The sequence below is a fragment of the Myxocyprinus asiaticus genome, chromosome 26 (assembly GCF_019703515.2).
Source record: "Myxocyprinus asiaticus isolate MX2 ecotype Aquarium Trade chromosome 26, UBuf_Myxa_2, whole genome shotgun sequence".
In the NCBI taxonomy this organism is placed as follows: Eukaryota; Metazoa; Chordata; class Actinopteri; order Cypriniformes; family Catostomidae; genus Myxocyprinus; species Myxocyprinus asiaticus.
This window is the reverse complement of record NC_059369.1, coordinates 7,087,501-7,100,450: the sequence shown is the minus strand read 5'-3', so window position 1 is coordinate 7,100,450 and position 12,950 is coordinate 7,087,501. Positions and strand designations below refer to the sequence as shown.

Here is a 12,950-nt window from a genome sequence, read left to right as displayed (position 1 = left end):
TATTTTTTTTTCTGAGGTAATACATGGACACCACTTGTTGAATGTTATTTGAATATTTTTTTAAATTAAAACATTATGAGTTAATACTGTATACTATTTCACATGCTATTTTTAAATAATTGTAGGTATTACAATGTATAGCCTACTGCCAGGGGCGTAGCAGTCATTTCAAATGTGGGGGGGACACATCTGCAGTAGATGGCTCGCACAGACCCACCACTTACAGTCCAGTATTAATATATTACAGTATATATTAATATAGAAGTATGATATAAGTATTATATTAATATATACATATTATTTACTTTTAATATTTGTAGTATTTTAAAGATTCAAGTATTGCTAATTAATTGCAAAATTTAGCTAAATTAGCTGCAAAAATAAAGGGCATCTTGTGGAGCAGTTGCTTCTGTTTCACACATGACAATAAAATACTGAGCACAAGCTGGTCCTGAATAAATTATTTAATCTGTTACAATAATGACATCTGTGCATGTGCACAATTCTATTTTTTACTCTGTGCTTGTGCATTGTGGGATTACGTTCACTAAAATTTGTTCAGATCCATTTACTGATTCAGTGACCATTTCTGGTGATGCCAGAAGGTGGTGAGAAATGAGTGTCTTGTATGAAATTAGTTAGTCACTGAATCAACGATCAAATGCAAATTGAATCCTTTAAAATGTCTACAGACCAACAAAGAGACTTTAGTAGAGGATTTAAGCATTAAAAGAACAAAGCAAATCTGTCATTTCCCTACAGTTTGTGAGCTGCTGAGCATGACTTTTATCAAAAGACAACAATAATAGTCTTATATTATTATGAGTTTCAATAATGTCCGTACATTTTCATGTGTAAAAAAGCATGTCTACATATCTATTCACTTCAGTAAAATGCATAAGTGTTCTAAAAACACAGCAGATCTATCTTTTTTCCTACAGTTTGTTGACTGCACACCAACATAGAGGTAAAAAACAGGAGCTGATATTAAAAATAGCTTTACATATTTAACACAGATCTATAATCTGCTTAATTTGGCAAAAATAACTGATCAAACTATGACCTCACAAACATAATGTAAAAAGCATAACTTAACGAAGACCCGTGGGCTGATAGAAACTTCACTTACAATGTGTGCTTAAAAGAAGGATTGTCCTTTGTTTATTTTCTGCAGAGCCTTTCACGTAATATTGTCAATCAAGAATGATATGCCGATAAATAACTCTCATTTGTGTGTTCCTCATCTCTAGTTTATTCATTTAGATCAACATCAATGCAGATAAAAAACATGGATAAATGAGCATTGTTGAAAGCAACTTTGTAGAAATGAACAGAGCAGTGTTGATTAGACTGTCTGACTGACGGCCTATTACGTAAGGGTTGTTTCGGCTCATGAAACTCACCTGTGATTGGCTGGATGGTCGCTCAATCAGCCCAAAGTAACAAAATGCAAAGAATACTGTATACAAATCCACTATTTGGATTTGGTATGGGTTTAGCTTGGAAAAGTGCGAGGGACAAAATCACCTTTTTAAAGAGTGCGGGGGACGTGTCCCCACTTCCCCCACGGCTACTACGCCCTTGCCTACTGCACTACATGCAGTAAACGTAACTGGGTTAGTAAAAAATGTAAACAATGTCAGTTTTGACCATCCTGATCCTCTGCTGAAAACCTGTTTGAAAACCTGTTAATAGCAAAATACTGTAACGTGTGCCATTTGTCTGTTTCTGAGAAAAATTAGGTATATGAAACCTGTCAATTTTCTGACTGTGGGCAATTTTATGACATGCAACAAAGCAAAGTGTTTTTAAACATGAAACCTTGCAGGAAACTTTGCAGGCCTTTACTATTCCAGAAATGTTGAATGAAAGACAAGAAAGTCGAAAAGTCTGGTTGTGATGTGCTGGAAAACCCAACCTTTTTATTTTCTACATTTTCATGACTACAGAAATGCTGAAACATTTTAACACTTAAAAAAGCATGGTGACATCATTACTTGCGTCTTTTTTTTTTTCTTGCTTAGCAAACACAGAGGATGATATTGCACGGTATAGAGAACAGTAGCTAACAGGAAAGAGGAAATAAAACAATCAGTTTAATAGATCAGAGTTTAAAATGAAGAGCATGACGCATTACAACCTGAGAGTAATACCTACTGCATTCCTCAACTGAAAAAGACACAACATACAGAGAAAAAACAGGCAGAGAGAGAGAAGAATGAAAGGTGTTAAAACAGAACCAACTTGATACAAGATGCACTGTTTGAAATGGAAACAAGCACTACTTTTGCAAAAGAAAATGTCAGCAAGTTTATTTTTCAGTTTATCAAAACCTTCCTCCTTCTTTAGAATAATCTGCGCCGAAGTAGTCCTTCTTGGACCCACAAAAAAAAAAAAAAAAAAAAAATATTTTACAAAATGAAAAACATGATTTAGTTTTCCAGCTGATTGTCTTAGGCGCTCTCAGTATTATACGGCACGCAGAGCCAAGCCTTCTATCAAATAGGAACTCCTTTTCCACGACAACCAACTGGGATAGGAATTAATGATTAGAGCAATCCCAACATTCACATACATCGAGCTATCTAAGCCAGACATTACATTAGGGGGTGGATCGGGGACAGAGCATAGGGTTTGGGTGGAAAAGGGGCGTGTGTTCTGATGAGGAATGCTGCTGTGATGCTGTGCCACTCTATATCGACTGTTATATTGACTTGATTATACGGCACTCACACAGCTCCATGTAAGTCACTGCACTTGGATCATCTATCCGATGTCTCTTGTGTGACATACTGTAGGAAACCCATGGCCAGCAAACCTTGAACTAATGCAACAAATGAAACCATTCTGATTGTACAGCATAGCATACGAGACGAAAAGCTCTGCTATCATTGGCTTTATCTTCAGTCCTGCTTATATAAGGGACAGAATTCTGACTGCATCATTCTTCCATGATGTTTCCAAGTCATATCGTCCATGCGGAGCAGACACAAACACATGCACCCAAAAGTTAAAGCTGAAGTGTGTTTTCTGTGCCACTAGTGGCACCAGATGGAATTGCAGTCTGTTTTTTTAATTTTTTTATTTTGTTTAGACCAGAGAAAACAACACTGGCTAAACCAATGTTGAGATAAGGTTGCCAACTGTCCTGTATTAACCAGGATGTCTCGCATTTTGACCAAAATTAGGGTGTACACCTATTAATAATTGCTCTAAACAGTAAGGTGCACTGTTGTTACATGACCTCATCAGGTTACTTCTTTTTTTTTGTTGAGTGCGTTACCGCAGAGACCTAGCGCGTGTAGAGGCTTCATGCTATTCTCCGCAGCATCCACGCACAACTCACCACGCGCCCCTTCGAGAGCGAGAACCACATTATAGCGACCACGAGGAGGTTAACCCAATGTGACTCTACTCACCCTAGCAACCAGGCTAATTGGTTGCTTAGGGAGCCTGACTGGAGTCCCTCAGCATGCCCTGGATTTGAACTTGCGACTCCAGGTGTGATAGTCAGCGTCTTTGCTTGCTGAGCTACCCAGGCCCCCCATCACGTTACTTGTTAAATTAAGTCAGGGTTGCCAGCTGTCCCGTATAAGCCGAGACATCCCATATTAAGAAGACATCCCTAACGAGATGCCTATTGATGCACTACGAATTTTCAAGCGTCCTGTATTCGTGTGGTGAAAAGTTGGCAACCTTATGTCCAGAAACCATCTAGGAAATCAAAATGCTTATTTTGCATTTTTAATCCAATAAAATAAAAAAATAAAAAACGTAACTTTTGACAGATTAAATTATGTCGTAAAAGAGCCCAGATAGCACCCATACATCTTTAAGATGTCTGTTTTAGATCTTTTCATCTTGAAAGCATCACCATTTAATAAACATCTGCTAAACATCTTAAAAAGATCAGATTTGCAAACAATCTAAATCAAAAACATCACAAAGCCATCTGCTGAATGTCTTATTGACATTCGAGACATACTTATTGACATACGTCTTATAGACGTATTGAAGATGATCTAACAATGTAAAAAATACGTCTTCCAGATGTAAACACGCACATCAAAGAGACATCTGGTAATATACGTGTGCTATCAAGGCTGGTTCATTCAGAAATGCACATTGTATGGTGTATTCTGTTGTATACTGCAATTCTTTGCAAATGTAGTATGTTATCTGGGAATCCAATGCATACAGAAAATAAGAGTAGCATGCTTGGGTGCTATTCTGAACATAGCCATTCTGTTTGCAATCCTTTAAGCTGCTTCTAGTGGTGAAGAAATGACACACTTAACAGAAGACTCACATTTTCACCCTCCCCATACATGCACACACCGATTCCTGTTTTCTTTGCAGATTTATTAGACTTTGCTCATTGTCAGTACACAGGTTTTGCACCAAAATTGACACATCTCAGATGGAACTAGAAGGCAGTGCCACGTCTATTAAAACCCGACCCAGCGACGTGGCCCCGCCCACGGCAGACCTGCTGCCTGGCCTAGGCTCCACCCACTCTGTGCCTGACTCAGCAAAGTGAGCAGGACTTGAAGCCCTCTGTCCCAACAGCCTAAGATTGTACCATTTAGCAGGAAATGGCCCAAATGTGTTGAGCTAAGCTTGTCTAAATCTTCCCACTATGCCCTCTACTGGTTCATACCCGTGCAGACAGCAGATGCCTCACAAACGCCAGTGCTTTTGCAAAAACTTGCACTATTTTCTCTCTTGTCCCCTCCCCCACTTTTTGGTTTGGTTTAAAAATATTCTTATGTGCAGCAATACCTATAAAACAATGATTTGATATACAAAAGACAAAACTATTCAGAACATTTAAATAATAATAAAAAAAAATTAAAAAAAACATCACACTGCGTTTTTTCCATCTGCGCCGCGACAGATCGTTTGGATCTCTGTGTTTTAGTACATGGGCCAAAGTGCCAACTAACATACAAACACAGAGGAATGGAATTTCATCGATATATCTACACTTCAGTTCAGACATAATAAGGCTGTAACATAAAAACGAATGTCCATTTTTTTGTTTTGTTTTGTTTGTTTTTTTCCAAAAAACCCTACTATGTACAAATCTATATTTTACTACAAATACATAAATTAAAACAGAGGTTAAGCGATACAAAATTGCAATTAAATTAACGGAAATCACAACACGGTAGTAGAAGAACGTGAATGTAAAGACACATTATCACAGCAGTTGGTTTTACCCTGTAAAAAAAGGAAAGTCAAACATCCTTAAGAGTATCGGAATAACACAAGTCTTGATAAAAAATAAGCTTCTCTTTTTAACCTCCCTGCAAGTTTCACGAAATCCCCGAAACCTGCCTTTGGTGACCAAAATGGAACACTTTAGCTAAAACCAAAAACCAGCCAAAAACAAATACTCATATAGCTCTTTTTTTTTTTTTTTTTTTTTTCAGTAACATCAACGATTACCAAACTAGTTCAGTTCTGCCTTAATCACATAAACTCTCTATACAACAGAACTGTGAATATTTATTACTATGAGGTATTCAGAGATATCGGTAAAGACGTGCACAGCCTAATCGGTGGACACACCAACATGTGATGAGAGGGCGGGGCTAGCGGTGTCAGATTAGATGGGGCTTTGGTTTGTCAGCAGAAGAGATGCAAGAGAAATTCCTTTGGTATGTTTTCATTGCATGGTCACGCTGGCAAAAGCACCACGGTGAGAGAAGTATTTCTTTGTTTTCTTCGTCAGTGGCCCTTCCACAGGCTGAGGTATTCCGAGAGTTAAAAGGTGGGAGTCGAGAGGTTAACGGCGTTTTAACACTTTGGTTCAAGCAAGGCACTCGTCCTGTGAGTTTAACACATGTCTGCCGAGGGCGTTGTTATACGAGCACAGATGAGTTGTAGAGAGAGCACGAAGCAAAGGAGTGAAGGAGAGAGAGGGAAAGGGGGGCTGGAAAACACACCATCTATTCATCCACCATATCATTCATTTAGGCCGTGCAAAAAGAGAACAAATCTTTGGTATTCTTTGGTATCATTACTTTGATAGAAATCACGAATGGAAACGGACTGAGGTAGCATCTTTGGTTCACACTATAAATATCAGCAGGTCTTAACATGTTTTTGTCATTTTTTTCTTCTTCTTTTCTACATGAGGAAGCAGCGCTCTTTAACATTTGCTTCGATGTTGTAATAGTCGTAAATACATTTGTTAAAGCTAAACCACACCACAAGAGACGACGAGGCCAGATGTCTTGTGAGTCTGAGTGCGTGAATGTTTATGAAGCGGTCGCATCACCCTGCTTCAGGATCACATTCTCTATAATGCTTTCTTCCTAGCTGTGAAATGCATAGAATCAGGGGCGTGTCCAGGATTTTTTGCCGGGGGTGGCAAAGGGGTGGCAAGATTCGAGTAAGGGGTCCTCCCAGACATGGGCGGTTGGTATGGACCATGCACGACATGGGTTAAGCCGTTGCACACCGTCTCCAGGATGCGAGAGGGGTCCGAGTTGGGGTAGCTGAGTTGGGGTAGCTGCCACCCCGTGCCACCCTTCTGGCCCTGCCCCTGCATAGAATGCGCTTCCCCTCTCTTGAACCGCCCAGGGTTTGGGTTTGGGCCTGGACGGGGACACTGCAGTGTCGATGCCGTGAAAATGGAACATTAGGCAAAGAAATAGACTTAATGAGAAATGAAGCTAATCTAATACGATGACGCTTTAGCCTATTTATTTATGAAAGCACGCTGACAACGACCAGTCATTCAAGATGTTTTCTGTGCATTGAAGAATAAGTAAATGAGCAGCTCATGGTGAGAAACATGGTAATATGCCATCTAAAAGATAGACTGTGAAACATTTCAAGCGAATTCCAAGACAAAACAACCTGAATTTCATCTGGCTTCCTATAAATGTGACATTTCAAGGTGCTGTAAGCATTCAGGTTTGCTGAGATGCGTTTTGAAGGTGGTCCAATTCAGCAGAAGGGGGCGGTCCAATTCAGCAGGATCTAATTAAGTTTGACCAAGGGCGTAGATTTGGCTTGAAAATTGAGGGTTGCAGTGTGAAGCGTTTACATATTTCCATTGATCATGGAATAAATAATCAGGGTGTTGTACTTGCTTGTTTTGATTATTGGGGGGAGGGGTTACCTCCCCCCAATCCCCCCTGGAATCTACGCCCCTGAGTTTGATGGAATGTAGTATAAGCGCTAAAATTGCTTAAAGCCAGCTAAAAATTACTATTTAAGCTACTTGTCTAAATATGTGATCGTATTACTTTACTGAATGCTTAATTGAGTTAAATTACATTATAAAACACTTTGTGTTTTTGTTTTTCCTCTCAACGACTTCAAAATAATGTCTATATTTCTTTCTTGCTCGTTGTCGTACACTCTTCAACTGTTACGTAACACAGACAGGCATACATATAAACTTATGAATTCATATTTTAAATGTACTTGTGTAATCCAAATAATGTTCTTAAAAGTAATTGCCTTAATTAAAAGATTAGATGATTATTCAAATTACTTTATAATCATATTACACCCAACACTGCTTACAGCACCTTTAATGTGCACAAGATTGTGCTCAAGACGTAACTAACAGCTATGATTAATGACGAAACCCTGTCTTTAGTTATTTCATGCAGAAGTCTCTTTGGGAAACCCATTCAAATAATGTATTTTTTTGTTTGATGGATGTGGATATGAAGGGTGGCAGGTGCTGGTAAGTGTAAATTCATCTTTGGTCTTCAGCCATTGACATTGAAAATATTGTACAGGTAAAAAAGGCAGGTTAAAGCTAGCAAAAATCTCCCTGAAATAATCACAAGAAAGGATTGAGGCAGGAATGGGTTGCGGGCACAGCTGTGTCCTCAAAGAGGAATATTTGTTTTAGAACAATTAGGAGATGACTAAAGTTTAATGGCTAAAGTAATCAATGTTTATATTACCAGATTGGATTATATGTTCTCAGAGTCGCCTGATTTGAACAGTCACAGGGGCCCTGATGAAAGGGGAATCAACATAGTTTGGCCTGATTAAAAAACAAACAAAATACATGTGTTTCTTTGGTTCTACCATCTGTGATTGATAAGGAGATGGCAAGTGCACATGTATTTTAGGCTCTTATGTAACTTTTCCAACAATTAGGAAGAAAGCACTATCCTGAGGGTGAAACTGAGGGCAACCATTGTCTAGATTCGACACCACCTGAATATGTTTCATGTCTAAAAACGCACAGGTGAGTGCATGGCATCAGGCATTACACCTGCGAGTCAAGTTTTTATATGATGACATCACATAATCTGACAACAGCTTGAATAGCAATCACTCCACGTTTGAGACAATGTCCAATCATTGGTGAGAAAAGGTTCTTGAAAGCAACCGATCACATAAAAAAGAGAACAGAGTGTGTTGAGATGGGTGTACGACCAGTGATTGGAGTGTAACTGCTCTTTTCTTTGCAGTAAGTCAGACATAAATGAATGAACAAAGTCCAAAATGAGGGTCAAAGCAGTCTTTGGTGTTTTCTTTGGATATTATAAATATCGATAATGTACAAGTTTTAAGGGCAAAACGCTGTCTAAAATTGTCTCTTGTAAAGTTTTCTTTGTTTAAAGCTTTTCCACCGAAGTTTTTTTTTCGTCTTTTTTTTTCCATTATGCAGCCATTACTCCATCATGCTTTGGTACAAGTGCTGGAGGAGGAGTTGGCTAAGCTGGAGCTGCCATCGTCCAGCCACTTATCGAGGCTCCGTCGACGTGCGTTCATGAAGAAGTTGCTGACGGTGGCAAGCTCCAGGCCCAGCTGCTGAGAGATGGTGATTTGTAACTCTTTGGATGGGCGCTTGTTCTCTTTGAATATTGCATGTAAAGTCCTACGCTGGACATCAGTGAAGACCAGCCGGGGCTTTTTGGAGATGCTCCCTCGTTCGCCTTTACTGTGCTCCTGCTCCTTTCTCTTGCATGCTGAAAGAACAAATGGTTGACATGCAAAAGTCAGTCATAAAATACCCAACTCTTTGCCAAACATGTATGAAACAACAATATGGTTCATTCTGAGACACATTTATTCTGAGACAACGTGAGTGCTTTTTTTTTTTTTTTTTTTTTTTTTACAATAAAAAACGTTTCTTAATGCAAATCAGTAAAAAAAGAAAAAGCGAAAACAAACAAAACATCATCAATGCTTTTTTTTTTGGAGGGGTTTGAATTGCCATTTTAAAGCACACTATAGCTAATGTCCCTTATAATGTTAGTGGAACTGTCCATGGTGCTTAAATTCAGACACAAGCGTTACAGATGCACAATGGCAACCAATCTAATCTCGTACAATGTCAATGAATGAAAAAAAATTTCAACAACAGTACGCACTCATTTTATTTAATTTTCCCCCCCAGAAAGTAGCATACTGATTTTTCCCCAGCTCTTTGTGAGCTTTATAGCCCTAGTTGGTGGCGCAACTGATACTGAGGAAACCACCAGAGGGCGCTAAAAGATTAACCAACACTGGAAGTATCTGGGGCCAAATCTTGTAATTAAACCATAAGAAATACATCGACTACAGTCTGATTCCTTATATAAACCTGCACATAGGCTAAATAACAGTTCTGCACCTCACTTCTCCTCTGGCTCATTCTATTGCACGTTTTGCGTAGTGCGCAATATTTTGTCTGCTGCATACTCTCATTTACTTATTGTTGACTCTAAATGTATTAAGTATTTTAAATATTATTTAGACTGCATATTTAAAATATTAATCTCTTTTTTTGTACAATTTATTTAACTATAAATGTAACGCAGTTTTCTCCCTTTTTTATCGTTTTTGTAGGAATACCCTTCGATAGCCTTTAAAATACAGTCGAGTCATGTAAGAAATAACGAAACTATGCACAGGGAAGGCTGTTTGAGACTTTGGGTAAATATTAACAAAAGCAAATGAGCTCGATATCAGGTGCCATAAATCAAAACCTTCTTGTGCTCATGCACAAGGCCACTGTGGCCCACGCGGATTCCCAGGGAAATAACTGCGAGCCTCTTTATCCTTCAACACAACTGATCATCGCAGATACTGTTTGTCTGCAAATCATTAGACAGGCACCAGATAAGCGCGCGCACGAGGGCGTGCCCATGCTCACTTATTTCACAAAGTGTCTCCAGCATGTAAAACAGAACCAAATCTAATGATCCAGCCAAAGACTATAACGTTTATACTGTATAATACCTTATGTAGTCATTAACATACATTATATAGATTTATAGGCTAGCCTGTATAACACTAAAAAACAGTCAATTTTATGATATAATAATATAATTACAGATAAGTAATTCATGTAGACGTAGATTTAAATATGAATATAGGTGAAAATATATGCAGTTTCGTTACATTTCTGTTTGTATGTAGCCTGCATTAACTTATTGTCTGTTATGCATTATACGGTATAATGAAATTATGTGTGTTAATGTTATTGGTGAAAGTTATTCGTTTCCCGTGTTACCGAAACTACATTCATGTTTGAGTTCTGACACTTGCAGTTACAAATACACTAGACTTGAATAAAATGCCTTGTCGTGAAATCTTCATATGTAAAATTACACAATCTGCTGTATAAATATTATTCACAATAGACAGTATATAAGCCTAAACAACGGTTTTTATAATTACATTACAATTATTTACCACAAATAAAATTATTAGAAAGCAATAAAATAAATTAATCAATATTGCAGAACTCTTTGCTCAAACTTTACGCATGTAAGAACTATTTAGATTCAATGAGAATAACGAGGACAATGTAATTTCTTTTTATGTTTGCTTTTATTTATTTATTTTTTGCCACATTTCTAATGGCAAGCAACCATATGTTAAAATAAGAAAATAAAAAATAAAATGTTACGGGAAAACGCAAGTTGAATATAGAAATACAAACATCACGGGTAAAAGCTGAAAAAGCTGTGATGCCAAAGACTGCTGACTGCTCTACTGTCTTACATTACTAAGGAGAAGGGAACTAAATTTGAATAATCAATATACCAATTCTATATTTACCTGTAAGTGGGCCGATCACACACCCTCAACCATGTGTACTTCATCAATAATATGCTGTCTGGATCCTTCACTCTTTCAAATATAATTAAACGTATTAAGAAAAAAATCGTACAAAATCAAAGGAAACTATATCTAATAAATCGAATTAATTGTTGTTGTTGTTGTTGTTATTATTATTATGATGATGATGATGCAAAATCACGTATTTAACGTAAAAAGCAAACATGGAAAATACACAGGACATTAGAATGCATTAAGTGAATTCGAAAACGAAATATGCCGGGTTTTTTTTATAGAAACGTGTGGGCATTGAAATGTTTTGATATAAATTATTATATGTAGGCCTATTACAAATGATTTAGACTATTAAGACTATAGGCTAAATAATAATAATAATAATAATAATAATAATAATAATAATAATAATAATAATAATAAAAGACGTGCGCGAAACCCCATTATAGAGCAAACCAGACGAACAAACTCAGCATTTTAAATTGCATTTTGCCCTGACATTGATATGAATAACAAAGATCAAAATTCAAAACTAGTAACACACAGAGAAAGGGCAAATGAAAATATATAAACCCACTTCTAATAATTTAAATGCATTTTCTTTCCACGAACATTTTTTATGCATTTACTTTCATTGTAACTGTTTATTGCATGCATGCATTAATTCCTCACTCAGATATGTGTAATGACCGTCATGATGGAGTGTGTGCAAAAAAAAAAGAAAAAAAAGAAAGAAAGAAAAAAGAAAAAAGAAAAGAAAGAAGAGATGCTCTTTTTTTTCGCTGCTAGCTTTGAACGGATCAGTGGCCCCCAAAGCCGCCCGCCAATTGATTCTAATCCTCGTGAGGCAAATTAATGGAGCCCCAATCAGTTAATTAAGAAAACCTACACAGAGAACACGTCACTGGAGCTGGACAATAGATGAAGGAATCCAAACATGTTTCTTGCAAACCCAAACAAACACTGCAACACGTATTTTCAGAGCCCATTTCAATGGCGCGCACGAACACCAACACGGTTTTGTGCATATTTACACACATCAGTTCAAAGGCAAATTATATTCTGTAGACGTGACTCTATTTGAACATAAGACCAGAACATAACACCCAGTTCTACTTAAGAATAAAGGAAGATGTAAAGATAATGGCCATACGCGTGTTGCATAGACAACTGGACAATGGGACAGTCGTGCATCCATTTTCACATGGAGGCAATGGCACTGTGGCCATACGCGCATCTCTTATCACAAACTACTTCTGTCGGTCCACATTTCTATGCGTGTTGTAACATCATCGAATAGCTCAAAACAAACAAGCAAGCCAAAACAAACCAATTCCTAACGACTACTGGCCACGGGATCACTTTACCCAGGCGGTCAATATTATGCACCGAGAACACAACCTCAAGTTTTAAGGTATCAGCATAAAACGAGAGGCGATAAAATCGCACAGCATTAAAAATGTTCTCAAAAACGATTGAATGCATTTGCAGGATAAGATGAGCGTGATCTATAGGAGAAGACGTGTGTATTACCTATTGTTCTCTCACCTGCGAGCCTGAGCGCGGACATTCTCTGGAACTCAGGCTCCTGCAACCATTTCCACATTCTGCGGAAGGTCTCCCGGCCGGACTTGAGCTTGCTCCAGGGCTTAGGGTTCCGGAGCAGGTCCGAAAGCGTCCCCTGCGAGCGGCACAGCACCCTCTGCGCGAAGATGGCCTGCGGGATGCTGTACCTTTTCAGTTCAGTGGTGATCCTTTGGGCCACTTCTTTGGTATTGACCTCTTCCATCTGGCCCGAATTGCCGCCGTTGCTGAGCTGTGATCCGGGCGCGGAGGAGTGGTTTTGCTCCCGCGTGGATCCCAGCACCTGCCCGTGGCCCTGGGCGTTCAGATGGGCGTGA

At 38.3% G+C, this 12,950-nt stretch overlaps 1 protein-coding gene across 2 annotated transcripts in view; it reads right to left on the bottom strand.

The window, feature by feature from the left end:
• Positions 1–1,901: 1,901 nt before the first annotated feature.
• Positions 1,902–12,950, bottom strand: part of LOC127417031 (hepatocyte nuclear factor 6-like) — a 12,019-nt gene continuing 970 nt past the window's right edge. Inside the window, exons 1-2 of one of the 2 annotated variants that reach the window (XM_051656718.1) lie at positions 12,583–12,950; positions 1,902–8,954 (exon numbers count right to left, since the gene is read on the bottom strand). The exon at positions 12,583–12,950 is cut by the window's right edge and continues 970 nt beyond it. In XM_051656718.1, coding sequence (XP_051512678.1) covers positions 8,665–8,954; positions 12,583–12,950 — 658 coding nt within the window. In that variant the 3' untranslated portion in view covers positions 1,902–8,664. The remainder of the gene's footprint in view (positions 8,955–12,582) is intronic. The other variant, XM_051656719.1, reaches the window with a different exon arrangement.